The 20496-nt window shown below is 43.3% G+C and overlaps 1 protein-coding gene across 2 annotated transcripts in view; it reads right to left on the bottom strand.

Annotated features, from left to right (window-relative positions):
* adarb2 (adenosine deaminase RNA specific B2 (inactive)) overlaps positions 1-20496 on the bottom strand; it is a 748761-nt gene that overhangs the window by 444124 nt on the left and 284141 nt on the right. The window contains exon 2 of one of the 2 annotated variants that reach the window (XM_043690659.2): positions 12213-12332. The exons of the other annotated variant lie outside the window; for it this stretch is intronic. Coding sequence (XP_043546594.2) covers positions 12213-12332 — 120 coding nt within the window. The remainder of the gene's footprint in view (positions 1-12212; positions 12333-20496) is intronic. 2 annotated transcript variants of the gene reach the window in all.

Here is a 20496-nt window from a genome sequence, read left to right as displayed (position 1 = left end):
TCCAAATGAGCAATGCACCTAGTGCCACTCCCTCACCTTGACCCTCTTACCCTGCACATTCTTCTATTTCAGAAGATTACGTACCAAAATGCAACAACATAGCCTCATTTTCCCACATTATATTCCAGAGAATATAAGCCCATAGGGCATAGGAGCTGAAGTAGGCCCTTCAGACCTTCGAGTCTGAGCAAGGGTTATACCTGAAACATTGACCTCCTGCTTTTCTACCAGCATCTGCAGGTTTTATTTTGTCTCTAATCAAGTCTGCTCTCCCATTTAGCTAAATTATAAATGAGCTGATAATGCTTGGAAATAAAGAAAAGAACTGCAGATGCTGGAGATCTCAAGGAAACAAATGAAATTGCTTTGGAAAGCCAGCAGATCTGGCAACAACTGTGAAGAGAAATCAGAGTTACTGTTTTGAGTCCTGTGACCCGTCTTCAGAACTAGAAGTAGCGACAAAAGTTTAAGATTTATGATGATAATGAGGTGAGGAGGGATGAAGCTGAGGGGGATGGAGTGAACAGACAGGTTTAGAGGTATCCCAGAGAGAGAGAGAGAGAAAGAGGGGAAGGAGAGAGAAAGAAAGAGAGAGAGAAAGAGAGAGAGAGGGTGCTGGGATTGGTGGAGGGTGGGGTGGGGAGGAGAGAGAGAGAGACAGAGAGGTAAAAGAGGTTATAAAGGGAAAAAAGGCACAGCATCTTCACTGCTCTCCACTAAATTTAGAATCATCTCTTCTGGTTGGTACATATTAGAAATAATCACACTTTAGGTTCAGGAAGCCGCGAGTTCTTTGTTAAATTCTGACTTGTCATGTTGCCTGATCAGAAGATCGAGACATAAATTACACTCCTCATTGCTGCCACAAATATCATCCTCTGGAATGCTTACACAAAATGATGCATTCTGAACTAACGATAGGCAATAAAGGAAAGATAAAGTCACCATAGTCCCAGCGGACCATAGGGCTTCTCTCTCTCATTAAATGCAATGCAACAATATTAACCAACAGTGAGCCTAGTCAAATCTCTGCAAAAGGATGCTGTCACCTTTAATTATTTCATCCATCTGTAAACAGGATTCCAAATAATGGGGAACAGCAGGCTAGCCCTAACCCCATACTGCCAATTGTGACTGTGGATGTAGGTATGAGGATCCTTGCGATTGGGAAGTGATCAACTCCTGTGATGCTTCACCCACTTGATCCCCTTTGTGGGCTTGTTTTTTTCTACTGAATGCTTGTTATCGGGAAAGGGGGGGTTGCGTGGATAAGGTGGTGGGGGTGGGTCTGGATGGGTTGCACTTCGGAGAGTAGCTGCATAGCCAATCAGCTGAATGGCCTCTATCTACACTGTAGGGATTCTATGAGTAAATGGCTCATAGGTTTGTGAGAATTTGAGTCCTGACAGTGAAAAGCTCAGAGTTAAAAATTGATGGGAGCATGAAGCATCGAAGATTTATCAGTTTATTTCAGCTATTGCTTATAGCTGAATACCTGGTATCCATTAAAGTTGATGTTCCTCGTGGTGCCAAATTTCCAGGAAATAGTGGACCCTGTATTTCCATGTGGTTTGACCTCATTGACTGCTGTAACATAATATGGAGGTTGGTGAATGCCAGAGAAATAGCCTTCACGAATGTGGCAGAGAATCCCGTTCAGCAATGCTCATAGTCTTGTTCATTTACCACAATTTACACGTTATGGCTGGTACTCATCCTGAAGCCCAGAAGGATTGTATCGTGGTCACTCCATCAAATGCTTTTGGTCGGTTAGGATGAGATCATCTGGATTATTAACAAATTCAGAAATCGCTAGAAAAACTCAGCAGGTCTGATGAAGAGTCACTGGACCCAAAATTTTGATTCTGCTTTCTATCCACAGATACAGCCAGACCTACTGAATTTATCTAACTATTTCTGATTTTGTTTCTGATTTCCAGCATCCACAGTTCTTTGTTTTTTACCATCTAATTTATTCTCTGTGGGTTTCCCTCAATATATGACATAAACAATGTGCAGGAATAAGATGGTTTATAATCTCAGAAAAAAACCCAGAGATGCCTAATTACACAACTAATCCTTGTGGATTAATATTTCATCCCTCGTCCAGTACCTCACAATGTCATAGAATAAAATTCCCTTGAACATGACCACAACTGTTGCAAAATTGGGAGAGGTCGTAAGAAAGGCAAATATGTGGAATGGAAATGCTTCATATTTGGACTGAGTTGAATTCAATAGAAAATTTCCTTTGTTTACTTTGTGTTATGAACACTACAGCATGAGGAAATTGTCTGTTCATAATTTCTGGCAAACCAGAGGGCGGCAGCGTGGCTCAGTGGTTAGCACTGCTACCTCATAGCACCAGGAACCCAGATTTGATTCCAGCTTGGGCGACTGTCTGTGTGGACTTTGAACGTTCTCCCTGTGTCTGCGTGGGTTTCCTCCGGGTGCTCCGGTTTCCTCCCACAATCCAAAGATGTGCAGTTTAGGTGAATTGGCCATGTTAAATTGCCCATTGTGTTCAGGATATGTAGGTTAGGTGCATTAGTCATGGATAAATATAGTATAGTAGAATAAGGGTCTAGGTGGATTACTCTTCAAAGGGTCGGTGTGAACTTGTTGAGCTGAAGGGCCTGTTTCCACACTGTAGGGATTCTCTGATTCTAATTACGTGACGACCTGAAAGACTTAGCCAAAAATAGCAAGCAAAGAAACATATCCTGCACTCTTTACAATGTCACCCAAACATGATTCTGTGAATGTTGGAACCAAAGAAAACGTTGCATTTCTGACAGGGCAGATTAGAGTCAACTTTACCAACATCTACAAGATGCCGACAATGAGAAACATAGGAAATAGTTCTCCTCAGCACTGACATTCTTCAACTTGATAAGCACAAATTCAACAAAAAGATTTTATATTCAAAGTGAAAAAGTGTAAATCTGACAGTTAATTAAAAGAACAAGCCAGTACTGTACCTTTCTCTGCAAAAGGATGCTGTCACCTTTAATTATTTCATCCATCAGCAAACAGGATTCTAAATAATGGGAAACAGTAAGCTAGCCCTAACCCCATACTATCAAATCATAGCAATTAGAAAAAAAAGATCCAGAAGTTATTTACCTTTTGAAACACCAAGCAATCATGAAGAACAAATACATCACAGGAATAGAATTTTAAGCCATTAATATAATCATTTGAGAAATTCCTAGCATTGGCTGCAAGGTAAGGGCAGCATGGTGGCACAGTGGTTAGCACTGCTGCCTCATAGCGCCAGAGACCTGGGTTCAATTCCCGCCTCAGGCAACTGTCTGTGTGGGGTTTTCACATTCTCCCCGTCTCTGCGTGAGTTTGCTCCGGTTTCCTCCCACAGTCCAAAGATGTGCAGGTTAGGTGAATTGGTCATGCTAAATTGCCCATAGTGTTAGGTGGAGGGATAAATGTAGGGGAATGCGTATGGGTGGGTTGCTCTTTGCAGGGTCGGTGTGGACTTGTTGGGCCGAAGGGCCTGTTTCCACACTGTAAGTAATCTAATCTAAAAAGAACAATGAGAAAAGCAGTACATTACCCACCTCATCTAAGGGGGCCCATCATACAAGTGGTTTCACTCACTGTATAATTGAGATCCATGTGGACTCTTATTTACACAATTGTATGTCTCTTACATTACCACTCAGAAATAGTGAGGGATGAGGCAATATATGCTCCCTGTACTACACTGTGGAGGAAAGGTTTATTCTGAAAACTGGCCTGAAAAGTTTGTGTAAGGCATCTATCTGTAGCAATGATTCAGTAGGGAGGCATGCTCACAGGGAAATTGTGGGTCTAGATTTCTCTAAGCTGGATCTGCAATTATGTTTTAACTAGATATGTTCTAGAAAAAGAATGAAAGACTCACAATTAGAAAGCAGCTTTTATGCTCTCGAATTGTTCCAAAATGCTTCACTATCAATTAAATGCTCTTGAAGTTTTGCCCCTGTTGCGATATTTATATATTATCAATTCAGGCTGTGGTCAGTATCTTTGAAATTGTAGCGATTGTTTTAAAAGAAACCCCTGAATGATAGATGAATTGTAGTTACACTATTGTAACTCCAGCTTTATCATTCTCCACTGTAACACGAGCTTTGAAAAAGCAAAGATAAAATAATAGAGCCATACTTAAGCACACAGTCAATACAGATCAAGGTCACTGATTTGCAGTTTCATTGCAAATATGCACATATTTCCGCAAATGATGCACTTGAATTCTACTAAATGTTCCATAAGATTGCATTATATAATCACAATTTAATACATAATTAACGTTATTCAAGCAGTCTGAAAATATTACTTGCAATAAGAGAAGCTGACTCATAGTGAGCCACATTACATGGGATTTGATGGAGTTAAAACAAGGGATAACAAGAGACAGTGTAAGTCTATTACATAACTTCCAGCTTTACAAGGTCTCTGCCTACGCCTCCCAATGTCTTTGAAGCCCCTCCATCTTGCTCGGTTCTTGCTGGCAGGTATTAGTATTGGTGGGTCATCTACTTTCACTAGGGAGAGGTGGTGGCTTCATTGGTAATGTCATTGGATTACGAACTTCTGACCTCTGAACATGTGTTCATAATTCTACCCATGGCAATGAGTGAAATTTAAAACAGTGAATAATTTCATTTAATGATGACCTCAAAATAGTTGACTTAAAAACCATTCTAGTTCTCTAATGTCCTTTAGGGAAAGAAATCTGCCCTCCTCACCCGGTCTAGCCTACAAATGGCTTCAGACCCCCAACAATAATGTGGTCGACCTTAAATTACCCTCGAAAATTGGCAAGCTACGATGGAACGTGCAACAAATGCTGGCCATGCCAGTGCTACCCACAACCCATCAATGAATAAAATATACCTGATTTCATTCGACTATTTGACACAACCATCACTTGGTGTCAGCAGTGAATTTTTGAGGCATTTTTCCTGGAGTTAAGCAAGCTCTCAAGTGATGCATTCATCACTCCTGGACAGGCATCTGGTAAACAATCTGTAAGTGTCTCATAGGTTGCAAATGCATTGATGAATGATAAGGGGAGAGAGATCATTGCCCTTTCAAAGGTGCTCATTGCAGCTTCAATTTATAATATTTTCAGACGCACAGCTCTGCTTTAGCATTTTATCCTGCACTGATAATAAATGGCCCACGTACTCCTTTATGATGCAATCCATCTGAAATTCTTCAACCAAAAGGTACCTATGTATTAAAGACCATAAGACCATAAGATATTGGAGCAGATATCAGATACCATTCAACCCATCGAATCGGCTCTGCTATTCAAAAATGGCTCATTTGTTTCTCAATCCCATTTTCCTGGCTTCTCCTGTAACCTTTGATCCCCTTCCTGATCAAGAAGCTATCTTGGGTGGCACAGTGGTGTGCACTGCTGCTTCACAGTGCCAGAGACCCGGGTTCAATTCCTACCTCAGGCAACTGTCTGTGTGGAGTTTGCACATTCTGCCCATGTCTGCGTGGGTTTCCTCCCACAGTCCAAAAATGTGCAAGTTAGGTGAATTGGCCATGCTAAATTGCCCGCAGTGTTAGGTGAAGGGGTAAATGTAGGGGAATGGATCTGGGTGGGTTGCTCTTTGGAGGGTCGGTGTGGACTTGTTGGGCCGAAGGCCCTGTTTCCACACTGCAAGTAATCTAATCCAATCTATCTATTTCTGTCTTAATGACACAAAATGACTTGGCCTCTACAGCCTGATGATGCAATGGAGTTCTACAGATTTAAAATCCTCTGGCTGAAGAAATTCCTCCTCATCTCAGTTCTAAAGGGTCATCCCTTCACTCTGAGGCTGTGCCCACAGGTCCTAGTCTGTTTTATTAGTGGAAACATCCTCTCCATGTCTACTCTATCTAGGCCACTCAGTATTCTGTAATCTTCAATGAGATCCCCTCCTCATCCTTCTAAACTCCATCAAATACAGACCCAGAGTCCTCAACTGATCTTCAAGTCCTTCAGTCTCAGGATCATTCTTGTGAACCTCCCCTGGACCCCCTTCAAGGCCAGCACATCCTTCCTTAGATGCAGGGCCCTAATTGCTCACAATATTTGAAATGTGGTATGACGAGAGCCTTACGACAGTCTCAGCTGTTTAGGATGGAAGATGAATACCCTCCCATTCTTCATGAAACACCCAGAATCTAGTAAAGTTACACGAGGAACAGTAGATAATTAAAAATAAAAACAGAAATTGCTGGAAAAGCTCAGCAGGTCTGTCAACACTGTGGAGAGAAATCAGAGTTAACGTTATGGGTTGAGTGACCCTTCCTCAGAACACAGATGCTGCCAGACCTGCTGGGCTTTTCTAGCAATTTCTGCTTTTGTTTATGATTTACAGCATCCCCACAGTTCTTTCGGGTTTTCTTGATTTTCTTCTGATGAGCTATGATTGACTCCAGCATATAAAGCTTCAGATCCACAAAGAGTTAAAGACCTGCAAAGAGTCTATCCCTTCCATGCTAGCTGTTTGGTAAAAGGATCCAAGGTTCATGACACTACACTGCCCACACTGAGTCTCCTTACAATTTTTCAGAGTTTGCAAATTTACCAGTAGATAAAGATATTAAACTTTGTTCTGTGAAGATCCTCTGTTTTTACATCCATTGGTGCAATGGTGTGATTATAATGTTTTTGTTCCTTTGTGACACCAGTTACTGACACACATGGGCATGCTCAGTAATACCAGAAATTGATTTCACACTCTGATTTCGCAGTAGCTAAATTCTACAGGGGGTGGGGTGCAGGGATATAATATGATTTCACCGGGCAGGTAGCCTTAACAAGGACTTCAAGGTTCCTGAGTGAAAGGGAGTCCCAGACGCTAGAACTGCTGGCCATTCTGATTGACTGGCAACTAGGAACCTTAGAAGCACCATTACCCAGTAGTGGGTATTGCTGGGACAGCGAGCAGTTCCAGAAGGAATATTATATTGACTGGAACCAGGTAGGTCCCAGGCTTTTAGGACAAGGAGAGATTGGAAAAGGGTGGCACGGTGGCACAGTGGTTAGCACTGCTGCCTCACAGCGCCAGAGACCCGGGTTCAATTCCCGCCTCAGGTGTGTGTGTGGAGTTTGCACGTTCTCCTTGTGTCTGCGTGGGTTTCCTCCGGGTGCTCCGGTTTCCTCCCACAGTCCAAAAGATGTGCAGGTCAGGTGAATTGGCCATGCTAAATTGCCCGTAGTGTTAGGTAAGGGGTAAATGTAGGGGTATGGGTGGTTGCGCTTCGGCGGGTCGGTGTGGACTTGTTGGGCCGAAAGGGCCTGTTTCCACACTGTAATGTAATCTAATCAAATGGGCGCTAAGCCGTGATGGTTCACTGAAATGAAGTTACAAACTTCAATTGTGAGCCTCTCCAGGCTTGTTAAAGACTTTAATCGGCAGTGGGTATGCTTCCCATTCCCTCAGAAATCCCCATCCTCACTAGCCCTTTGAAAATTGCGAACTCTGTGGTGGTGTCAAGATCCTGAACTGACTTCCCAGATTGTGATTTTCAATCTCCTTCCACCCTGTTTAAATCCAGTTGGAGGAGCATCAGAGTGAGACCAGGCCCATTGCTTCAGCTCAGACACAGCGGTTGTGGGAGCGGCAGCGACACTGAAGGTGGTCCGTAACCGAGATCCCAACTGATGTCAAACAGGGAATGGAGGAGTACAAGAGGTAACAAGAGAAAGAGGGAAAGATGAACACCATTGCAGCAAAATCTTACATTATACTCAGTGTTCCAACATGGCACTGAAGCATTGACATTCTGTGTTTTACATGTGAGGGAACAGTTTTCACTGTATTTTTATATACATGTGACAATAAATCTAAATCTAAATCTATTTTTGTATGTACTCCTCGTTTTGAACAGTATTAAGTGACTTCACTCCAAATAGCTTGTGATCAGTAATTTAGTGTCATAGAGATGGAAAGCAAACAAACAGACCATTCGGCCCAACCCATCCATACCCACCATCTGTCATAAATTAACCTAGCCCCATTTGCCATCATTTGGCCCATATCCCTCCAAACCCTTCCTATTCATATACCCATCCAGATGCCTTTTAAATGTTGTAATTGTATCCACCTCCACCACTTCCTCTAGCAACTCATTCCATACACACATCACCCTCTGTGTGAAAACGTTGCCCCTTAGGATCCTTTTAAATCTTTCCCCTCTCACCTTAAACCTATGCCTTCTAGTTTTGCTCCCCCCCCACCATCGCCACACACACCTGGGAAAAAGACCTTGATGGAGGGCTTTTGCCCAAAACGTCGATTTTCCTGCTCCTCGGATGCCGCCTGCTGTGCTTTTCCAGCACCACACTCTTGACTCTAATCTCCAGCATCTGCAGTATTCACTTTCACCTGGGAAAAAGACCTTGTCTTTTTATCCCATCCATGCCCCTCATTATTTTATATACTTCTGTAAGGTCACCCCTTAACCTTCAATGTTCCAGGGAAAGCAGCCCAAGCTTATTCAGCCTCTCCCTATAGCTCAAACCCTCCAACCCTGGCTACATCCTTGTAAATCCTTTCTGAACCCTTTCAATTTCACAAATTTGCCCCAGCATCTGAGGGCTAATGGAAGAAAATGATCGGACAGTAAATAGATTGGCACTGATTTCTGAAAGTGATGTCTATCGGTAATTGAGGAGGAGGGGAAGTGAGGGGGATTGGGACAAACACTAATGCTGCTGCAATGGGAATATTTTTCTAAAATTGGGAAACAGGATTTTAGACAAGAAAACAAACAAGATACAGCCAAACAAGAGCAGAAAATACAACCTGGCTCTTGTGTCTGAAATGTAAAAATAAATAGGTATCCATTCCTCAGTCAAACAAAAATAATTCTACACCCTGCATTTCAGTACATAACGTAACATATGCACTGAATTAGGGGCTGACCATTAAGTGTACTTATTAATGGGCCCTGTGATACCAAATTAGGAAGTATTTAATACAACTACCAAACGCGCCAGCACTTGACATCCTGGTAGCGTGCAGAAGGCACAGATGGGAGTTTGACAATTTTTCATTGCTTGTTCCATTTCACAGAATTCAACACATCTGGTATTCAGTAGAAAGCATCTTTGCACTAATTTGTTTGTCACTGTATATTGAAACTACTATCTGTCATCTTGTCATTTTTTTTGTTGTCCCGAGCTCTATGAAGACATGGCAAGTCACAAGCTTCAGTTGTTGCCCCCCTTGGGATTCAGTTGTGCAAAGTGCCACCTGTTCCAAAGCCACAGCAAATTCTGGGCCACTGCAGATGCTGGCAGATGAAAGCACGAGTCAGCATTCTTTATGCAGCTGCGAGGACTATACACTCTACAACATCAAGCTCTGGCATGGCTATTGTTTCCTTTAGGGCATTCATTAATAATGCAAACTAACACAGTAGCTACATCATTTATTTATATGCTGTTAAACACTGCTGCTTTATTTTTATAAACTATATGTATGATTATCGTAATAAAAGTCTGGCTCAAGTCCCTTTAGATGCAGTTCCCACCAGGCTGCATAATTATTATTATAAGCCATTTATCTGCAGGCTGTATTTAATGACAAAGATGCTAAGGCTCTGTATGTGTATTCATGTTTTGTCTTCTGAGAGTTTTCTTTTATAAGTTCTTTACTTTATTATATTTTCTGCATCAGAGCAGTGAGGACACTTTGAAATGCTCAAATTCTGAAGAAGAGTCATACCAGACTCAGCATGTTAATTGTTAATACTATTTTTCTCCCTCCATAGGTGCTGTAAGACCTGCTTGGTTTCTCAATGTTTACAGCACAAGTCTTCTTCTTCATAGGCAGTTCCTTTGCATCAAGGGGGAGTTTTGTCCACTCCAGTGCTATGGGTGTTGAGGTGACAAAGTAGCTGGCTGCTGGATCTGTAAACTTTCTCACAGGTCGGTGAGAGGTGCTTGTTGGAGTGGACAAGAAGGATGTTCAGGTTTTCGTACGTCCCCTTCTGCTGTTTGTGTTTTTCTCTCACCTGGGCCAGTCAAAGGCACTCAAAATGGTCTCCAGTTTGGGTGATCGTATGCTAGAGATTTCAAAGAGTTGGTGGAGTTACCTTCAGGGAGGCTCTGAAGAACATTTCCTCTGGTAACTGCTTGCCATGATGAAGTTCAGATGAGACAGCTTACTTTGGAAGTTTTGTGTCAGGCATACAGATGATGTGGCTCACTGAACCCAGCTGATTGGCCATAACCAGTGACTCAAAGCTGGGCTCATGGGGCGCTCATCCTGTTTAGCGGATTTGCACGATCTTGCAGAGGCATTCATGGTGATATGTCTCAAGATGTTTGCAATGTCTGCTGTACATTGTCTATTCTCTGATGCATACAAGTGAGCTGGTAACACTGCTACTTTGTAGACCATGAACTTGGTGTTGGGTTTGAAATCTTTGTCATCAAACACTTTGTTTGGTTACTGCCAAGTTCTGTACTAGCACACTAAAGCCAATGTTGATTTGCCTCATCAATGTCAGCCTTCACTGATGAGAGGTTCCCAGCATATGGGAATGATCCACATTTTATATTTCAAACATACTTCCATGGCTATAAAATGTTTTGAGGTGTATGAGAATTATCTTACAAAATGTGATATAAATGCAAAAGCTGTTTAAATTACTTCATTGTCCTTTTTCTGTTGCAGGATCAAAGTGTTGGAACTCTCTCCCGAACAGCATGTTGGAAATAGCCATATATACTAATTTACAACAAAGGTTCAAGGACAGCTCAAAGAGTCATACAGCACAAAAACAGACCTTCACTCCAACTCGTCCATGCCGACCAGATTTAACCTAAACTAGTTCCATTTGCCAGCATTTGGCCCATATCCCTCTGAACCTTTTTTTTATTCTTGTGCCTGTCCAAATGTCTTTTAAACATTGTAACCTGCATCTACCTCTTTCTCTGGCAGTTCATTCCATATTTCCACCAACCTTTTTCCTTTAGTTTTGAATTCCCCTATCCAAAAGAAAGACCTTAGTTATTCACCTTATCTATGTCCTTCATGATTTAATAAACTTTGATAATGTCACCCCTCAACCTCCTATGCTCCAGGGAAAGAAAGTCCCAATCTATACAGGCTGTCTCAAAACTCAAACCCTCCAGTCCAGTTAACATCCTTGTAAATCTTTTCTGCACCCTCTCCAACTTAATAATATCCTTCCTACAGTTGGGAAACCAGAATTGTATGCACAGTACTCCCAAAGGATAAATAGTACTGGGATGCTGACCTTGTCAGTTAATTACACACCCCAAGACTAAATTTAAAAAAGTTGTCTTTTTTTTAATCAACAGTGTTTCTCTACAAAAAAAAACTGCTTTAAAAGCTTTGGAAAAAGTTCTGGAGATTTCAAATTTTAATGATTAAAATGTGAGACTTGAAATAAATGGTTCAGACTAAAGCTTTTTGTTCAGGAACCTGTCAATCACAACCAGCCTCCCCTATTCACCCTGATATGGAGACCCCTTCACTACTCAGGCTCTCTAAAGGTCAAGGACATGAACGTCTCGAGGATCAGCGAAAGCACTCTTCGGTGAAAAGTGGTTTCAATAAGTAATGGTCAAAGAGAGAAGTCTAACAGATTGCAGGACCGGTCAGGACACACAAATGGGTATCAAGATGAAGTACCCTTATTACTGTAATAAGTATCTTTTGTGATATTGCTTTATTCTGTTTTTCTGCTATTTGAAGGAAATCTGTTAATATGAAATCGATAACTTTCTCCCTTAAATTGCTAGAGTTATTGCATTCAGTGATATTTGAATTTCATGTACAACAATAAATGCATTCACAAAGTACCTTGAACACAGTAAATTATCTCAAAGCACTTTACAGGAGTGTAAACAGACTAAAGGAACTGATACTGACCTCAACGAAGAGGCGTTAAGACAGCTGACGAAAAGGAGTGAGATTTTAAAGTTTATCTTAAAAGACATGATGGTGAGATGAAAAGGCCAAAGATTTTGGAACGGAATTCCACAGGTACTGATATCACACATTGTAATTACAAGGTGGAGTATCCAGGGATAAGGATGGACGGAAGAGCAAAAACCACCCAGGGTGTGACTCAGTGAGTTTTGCTCGTGTATGTATGTTTAGATGTTGGGTTAATCTGTGATGGTCCATCACACCCCCATGATTGAAATACTCATTGCCACTTACTGTCTCGGCTCACATGTGAAGAGTTGAACTCAGTTCGGTGAGGGACTGGAGGCCTGGCGCTGCAATGGAACCATACCCCGGCATGTGTCACTGTCTTCAGAACAGGAGGAGGAGAACAAACTGGAGGAAGAGAAAGGAGTGGGAGAATGTGTCAGCTTGGCTCATTTGGTCGCAGAATCTGTCACCTCCTCCCTCCACCACACCACTGCCCTCTCCCAAAGTCAGAAGGCCATGCATTGACACAGCGAGCTAGGTATCAAGGACAGGCTACATTGCAGGAGCATCATTGCAAACTTTAGACTGCGATTCTGTTTGTAAATTCAGGGGAGTGTCAATGATTGCATTTCCCTGTTGATGGGTTCCCATTCTGGAATCTGGGTAGACATTTCATCTGTCCCTTGCTGTTTGTGAAACATTACTGACACAGCCATCTACAGTCACGCAATAAGCAGAGCTTGGGTAACAATCAGTGGTAAGAAGACTCCCTCCAGTCTTTAGTTCCAGTGGCCAAAGTAATTTCATCCTGTTCCAGTTTCTGAGGAGTTTGAAAGACGCGATCAGGTGCTGTGTAAATGCAGGTATGTGTACATTTCTTCCAATCAACAGTATTAATGCTTAACTGTGCATTCTATTATTCATACTGCAGCTTGAAGTGGAATTACAGATGTGGCTTCTTTCAAATAAAGACACCTTCAGTATAAAACCGACCAAAGTTAGTGGCAATGCAAATAGCTGCTCTGAAGCAGATCACTGGGTCAGAACAAAGCAAAAATGAGCGATTCCTGCATTGTAGAAAGAGAAAACTTGGGATTGATGCCATGCACCCTCTATTAGAGGAGGTTCTGCTCAGAGAGAAAGAGAGAGAGAGGACAAGAATGACAACAGAGCTGAAAACTTCAGAGCGAATATCCCAGCGTTCATCTCATGGCTGGTGCATCAAGAGGAGAGTGCCTCATTTTCCATTACCCAGTGGGTATCTGGGTTACAATGAGTGCAACTTGGGCCCTGTTCCAGGCACCAGGGCCAGCCTGCCATTCAGTCGAGGGAGCTGCTGCATTCCTTACCAGTAGAAAAGTGTTAGTTGAGCCAATTTGTGTTCAAAACTCAAATTTGTGGAGAATGGTCAGATTTAAACAATTTTCCAGAGTACAAGTGAGGATGAAAACAGTAAAACACAATGAATCGAGGGGGCAATTCAAATAAAGCTCAGCTGTATCTGTCATTACCGGGAGCATAAGCAGATCTGATAATTGATCTCGGCACATCCCTTCTCCCACCTGTAGGAGTTCCTTCTCTCTCTCTCTCTCTCTTTCTTTCTTATTCTCTCTTCCCTCTCTCTTTCTCATTTTCTCTTCCCCTCTATCTTTCACATCACGCCCATTGTAGGTCAAGGTTTAAATGCAGGGTTATTTATCCTTTGCTGGAGTAGGATTTCTAGAATAAATAGAGTCTTAGAGTCATAGAGATGTACAGCATGGAAACAGACCCATCGGTCCAACCTGTCCATGCCGACCAGATATCCCAAACCAATCTAGTCCCACCTGCCAGCACACGGCCCAGCTCCCTCCAAACCCTTCCTGTTCATATACCCATCCAAATGCCTCTTAAATGTTGCAATTGTACCAACCTCCACTACATCCTCTAGCAGCTCATTCCATACACGTACCACCCTCTCACCCTAAACCTATGCCCTCTAGTTCTGGACTCCCCAACCCCAGGGAAAAGACTTTGTCTATTTATCCTATTCATGCCCCTCATAATTTTGTAAACCTCTATAAGGTCAGCCCTCAGCCTCCGACTCTCCAGAGAAAACAGCCCCAGCCTGTTCAGCCTCTTCCTATAGCTCAAATCCTCCAACCCTGGCAACATCCTTGTAAATCTGTTCTGAACCCTTTCAAGTTTCACAACTTCTTTCCGATAGGAAGAAGACCAGAATTGCACGCAATATTCCAACAGTGGTCTAACCAATGTCCTGTACAGCCACAATATGACCTCCCAACTCCTGTACTCAATACTCTGACCAATAAAGGAAAGCATACCAAACGCCTTCTTCACTATCCTATCTACCTGCGACTCCACTTTCAAGGAGCTATGAACCTGCACTCCAAGGTCTCTTTGTCCAGCAACACTCCCTAGGACCTTACCATAAAGTGTATAAGTCCTGCTAAGATTTGCTTTCCCAAAATGCAGCACCTCCATCTGCCACTTCTCAGCCCATTGGCCCATCTGGTCCAGATCCTGTTGTAATCTGAGGTAACCCTCTTCGCTGTCCACTACACCTCCAATTTTGGTGTCATCTGCAAACTTACTAACTGTACCTCTTATGCTCGCATCCAAATCATTTATGTAAATGACAAAAAGTAGAGGGCCCAGCACTGATTCTTGTGGCACTCCACTGGTCACAGGCCTCCAGGCTGAAAAGCAACCCTCCACCACCACCCTCTGTCTTCTACCTTTGAGCCAGTTCTGTATCCAAATGGCTAGTTCTCCCTGTTCTCCATGAGATCTAACCTTGCTAATCAGTCTCCCATGGGGAACCTTGTCGAACGCCTTACTGAAGTCCATACAGATCACATCTACTGCTCTGCCCTCATCAATCTTATTTGTTACTTCTTCAAAATACTCAATCAAGTTTGTGAGACATGATTTCCCATGCACAAAGCCATGTTGACTATCCCTAATCAGTCCTTGCCTTTCCAAATACTCAATATCATGAGCTACAGAAAATTCTTAGAATCTGAAAAGGCTGCCAACAGCCACTGGAGTCAAATCTGTGAGATATTTATCCTCATGACAACTGGACAAAGGTAGTCCCAACGTGATGGCTTCCCAGTGGAAGCTTGACGCAACGAAATAACACAACAAATTGCATCGCTTCAGCCTCAATTCTGCTATTGCTTTGGACTTTATAAAAAGATCAAAGATAAAAGGCATCCTTAGTAAAATTTTCTGTGCAAAGGAATGTCAAAATGATAGCTCCTGGTGAATGAGTGAAATCTTTAGTTATTAATTTCTCTATTAGCATGTTAAGTACTCTTTCCAATCTCAAAGACTAATTAAAGGTGAAAAGGCAGCTTCAGAATAGAAACTCCCACAGCCCAACCAGTAACAACTCAACAAAAACTCCTGACAACTCAAAAATAACTTCACAATCTGGGCCAACACATTATGCTGACTGAAGAAGTTCAGACTAAAAACCAATACAGGCAAGAGTAAGGACTGCAGATGCTGGAAATCAAAATCTAGATTAGAGTGGTGCTGGAAAAGCACTGCAGGTCAGGCAGCATCCGAGGAGCAGGAAGATTGATGATGAAGGGCTTTTGCTCGAAATGTCGATTTTCCTGCTTGTCGGATGCTGCCTGACTGGCTGTGCTTTTCAAGCACCACTCTGATCTAAAAACCCACACAGTTCAATGCTGTCATGCTGCTTGCTCTGGTGCACTGGAAAATTTGTTGAGACTGATAGATTGGTAGTGGTCCAAACACACCCATCTCCAGTTGATCAGTGTTGAATGAACATTTTTGCTGTTCCAGTTGACGATTTCTCTTGACCGCGCACAGATGAACATGGAAACCCTCCACCCTTGCCAACTCTATTTAAATGCAGGACCTTCCAACTTGTGGCGGGGGGGGTGGGGTTACTTCGACTATCTACTTCCTGTGACAAAGTTCAAAGGACTATCGGATTGTTGGAGAAGATATGAATGTGCAGCAGGGAATGATGCCAAGATTCTGGAAAGATGTTGCAGGATTCTGAAAGCTCTCGGAGTACATTACTTCCTTTCAGATATGGAGGCAGGATACTGAACTTTTTACGGCACTTTAACCATAGCCTCTCTGTCAGAAGACCTTCCAGTTCATCTTCTGTCCTAGCTCTCACTGCAGTTACAAAATACCAAATGGGGTACGTTTATTGGCTTTTGCACCATATTAGGTCGTTTTTCCCCTGGAGCTCTTCTCAGCAAATGAGGTTCAGGAAGACTGGAGGGTGGCTCACGTTAGTTAAGAAAGGCTGTAAGGAAAAGTCAGGGAACTAACGACCAGAAAGCCTTACATCTGTGGTCGGTAAGTTGTTAGAGAGATAGGAATTACATGTTTTTGGAAAGGAAGGGCTTTTGCCCGAAACATTAATTTTACTGCTCCTCGGATGCTGCCTGAACTGTTGTGCTCTTCCAGCACCACTAATCCAGAATGTATTTGGAAAGGCAAGGACTGATTAGGGATAGTCCACATGGCTTTGGGTGTGGGAAGTCATGTCTCAATAACTTGATTGAGGTTTTTGAAGAAGTGACAAAGAAGATTGCTGAAGGCAGAGTGGAGTTGTCTGTATGGACTTCAGCAAAGTGTTCAACAAGGTTCTGTAGAGTAGACTGGTTTGTAAGCTTTGAACACATGAAATCCCAAGGGAGCTAGCCAATTGGATACAAAATTGGTTTGAAGGCAGGTGATAGAGGGTGGTGGTGGAGGGTTGTTTTTCGGACTGGAGGCCTATGACTAGAGGTGTGCCACAAGGATTGGTGCAGGGTCCAGTGCATTTTGTTATTTATGTAAATGATTTGGTCGTGAATATAGGGGGTATATATGGTAAGTTTGTAGATGACACCAATGTAGGTGGTGTAGTGGACAATGAACAAGATTATCTCAGAGTACAACAGGACCTTGATCAGATGGGCCAATGGGCCGAGGAGTGGCAGGTGGAGTTTAATTTAGAGAAATGTGAGGTGCTGTATTTTGGAAAGGGCAGGACTTACACACTTAATGGTAGGGTCCTGGGGAGTGTTGCTGAGAGACCTGCAGTGCAGGTGCATCATTCCTTGAAAGTGGAGTGGCAGATAGTCATGGCAATGAAGAAGTGATAGTATGCTTGCCTCAATCGATCAGTGCATGGAGGATAGGAGTTGGGATGTCACCTTGTGGACATTGGTGAGGCTACTTTTGGAATACTGCATACAATTCTGGTTGCCCTTTTATTGGAAGGATGTTGTTAAACTTGGGAAGGTTTAGAAAAAAATTACAAGGATGTTGTTGGAACCTGAGGGTTTGAATTATAGGGAGAGGCTGAATATGCTGGCAAATGGAGCCAGGTCAGATTGGGATGCCTGGTTGGCATGGATGAGCTGGACCTAAGGGTCAGCTTCTGTGCTGTATAACTGTATGACTCTTGCAGTATTAGCCAGCCACTTGCATTCCTTGCTGCAGCCAGAATGCACCTTGTCTTTAAGAGATGCAGTCTGGCTTCAGGTGTTGCAGGTTAGCTTTAACTGGTGCTTGTCACATGCAGATGTAGGCCTCTTGCTGAATGCTCAGTAACACATTCATCAATGGGCTATATGTCACCGCTATGGAAATGAACACACAATATTTTAGTGCTTCTGTCAAGCACAAGGATGTTCAGACATCTGGATTTCCATACATCCCAAACTGGACAGGGGCCAAGGTCTACATTAAGCCACTTTAGTCCCGAGATATCAGTAGGTTTGTTGGCACCCTGCACGTGGAAATGATGGAAAACTACATATTCCTCTAGTGCTTGGGGGAAGCCATGAATTCACTAACAATAAGAAGATATATTCAGCTCAGAGATATATTCAGCTAAAAGCTCTGACCTGGACTGACCCTGATGCACAGCAGGACAGAGCTTAAATGGCATAGGTGATGTAGTTCCAACTGTATTGTGATAGAACATTCTGTTGTGGGGCACTCTGGATTTCTGTGATGGTCCATCAGGCGATTGAACATCCTCCTGTTGCTCTACTCTTTGCTGTCATCAGAGAGCTCATGTCTGATTCTGTGCAATCTGAGAAATGGCCACCAGTCTGTCTGAACTCTTTGCAGGGTTGTGCTCTGCTTTAAGAACAACCATCATCGCCACCTCTGTCCTGCACAGCCATCTATGGCTGCAGTCAGTGATGTTGGATGCCTGAATCACTGCCCACTCTTTGATGAGCGGCACATTGAATGGACCTGCAGTAAGCCTGGCTTGTTCCTATGGACTCGGGGAGAGCAATGGCAGGAAGTGTCACTCTACAGAGACAACCCTCAAGCCAACGTGCAGTGTGCTTGCAAAAAAACACCCAGCAGCCAATCTCCAGGACAATGTGAATCCTCACTGACTCTCGTGATTGTGAAACATGCCAGTCGCCAGTGCCTTTGCTTTAGATTGCATCTTGCCAATCCGTACTGATCCAGACATTCAGAAGTTACAGTTATTCAGTCAGTGGATTAGAAGATACTGACCTCTGAACATGGGTTCATAATCCGACCATGGCAGTGGTTGGAATTTAAAGGCAGTGAATAAATCTCAGTAATAGTGACCTCAAAATAATTGTCATAAAAACTCATCTGGTTGGCTAATGTTTCTCAGGGAAGGAAATCTGCCCTCCTCACCAGGTCTTTCTTACATGTGACCTCAGAACCCCTACAATAAGATGATTGTCTTTTAACTGCCTTCTAAAATGAACAAGGTAAGTTGGGATGGGCAATACTTGCAATGCTACCCACATCTCATGAAAGAATAACCCTGACCTGATGTCCTGGGACTATTTAAAACATAGAACATCGAACATTACAGGACAGTACAAGTCTTTCGGCCCTCGATGTTGCGCCAACCTGTGAAACCAATCTGAAGCCCACCTAATCTACACTATTCCATTTTCATCCATATGACTTTCCAATGACCAACATGATGTGGTACACTCTGTCCGGACAATATTGGAGGATTCTGCACCAACCCCCCACCCCCAGTCCAATAAGCAGAAACACATTTTCAGCAACGCCATTGCCTCCTCCCCCATGGTCCTGGTTGAGCCATGGACAGTAATAAAACTGCACTCTGCATCATTCAGCAGGTTATTCAATGATGGCATGAGCCATGGTCACAGTTGGTAGCCCTTCTTCTCTCAATAACCAGCTTTGTAATGCCCCGAACCTCAGATAGAGTTGGTGCATGAGAATGTTCCAGCATTCCTACCAGCTGCCAGGGTAGTGGGCACACCCCTCCAGGAAGTGGTAATGGTGATCTCAGATGAAGCAAATGGAACCCCTTCCTGTTGACGAATTATGTGGCATTGTGTTACAGTCCTCTCAGTGGCATGTGTGTACAATTAATGCTACACTTTGCCTGGAAGAAGCCAACCACGTTCCTGAATCCTATCGCTTAGGCTGCTGCCCTGACAATGTCATAGAGGGAGAGACAAAGTGAATTGGTGTGAAGCTGTACAGCTGGCATCCGTCACTGTCCAAATGTGTTTGTGGGGCCAGAGATCCCAAATAGGTCCTTGGAAGGAGCCAGCTGCACTGAAGTTCTATGTGGCTGTCACCTTCACTGGGAGAGAATGGCCTCCCAATCCTGGAGCCCTCAGATCCCGCACCAGCACCTGGCATTCTTCTGTCCCAGTGCCCCGGGACATACAGATCCGGTCTTAGCACTGACCCTCATTCATCCCCGGGAAATGGTGTCCCATTTGATGTGCACCCCATGCATCTTGAGGGCCCTAACATTAGCGACCTCTCCCTGAGCTGAGTGCTCCTCATCCACCTCAGGGATCTGCTGCTGCTCTTTGGCCTGCTGTGGGCCCTGGATGTCCTGCCTTTGCCTCCTGCGGACCGTGTATCAGAGAGGTGACATAGTGGCCGTGAGAGATTGCCACATGCTGGATACTAATATACATGTGACTGGAGCCCAGGGATCGTGCACCAAGGTGCATTTTGATCATATGCAGCATGGAGATCATTCTGAGAAAGCAGCAAGCTGAATTCACTGGTTACCTGCTCTGGTTTCCATTTCTAATATCTAACTAGTTTGGTGAATTGGTGTGCTTTCCATTATTGGTCAGAGCATTAAGTATAGGAGTTGGGAGGTCATGTGCAGCTATACAGGATATTAGTTAGGTCACTGTTGGAATATTGCATGCAATTCTGGTCTCCTTCCTGTCGGAAAGATGTTGTGAAAATTGAAAGGTTTCAGAAAAGATTTATAAGGATGTTGCCAGGGTTGGAGGATTTGAGCTATAGGGAGAAGTTGAATAGCCTGGGGCTGCTTTCCCTGGAGCATCAGAGACTGAGGGGTGATCTCATAGAGGTTTATAAAATCATGAGGGGCATGGAGAGGGTAAATAGACAAGGTCTTTTCCCGGGGGTGGGGGAGTGCAGAACTAGAGGGTGTAGGTTTAGGGTGACAGGCGAAAGATATAAAAGTGACCTAAGGGGTAACTTTTTCACGCAGAGGATGGTGCGTGTATGGAATGAGCTGCCAGAGGAAGTGGTGGAGGCTGGTACAATTACT

This window comes from Chiloscyllium plagiosum, unplaced genomic scaffold (genome assembly GCF_037043375.1).
Source record: "Chiloscyllium plagiosum isolate Xiang-an unplaced genomic scaffold, Cpla_swu_hap1 HiC_scaffold_5, whole genome shotgun sequence".
In the NCBI taxonomy this organism is placed as follows: Eukaryota; Metazoa; Chordata; class Chondrichthyes; order Orectolobiformes; family Hemiscylliidae; genus Chiloscyllium; species Chiloscyllium plagiosum.
This window is presented reverse-complemented; position numbering and strand designations above follow the sequence as displayed.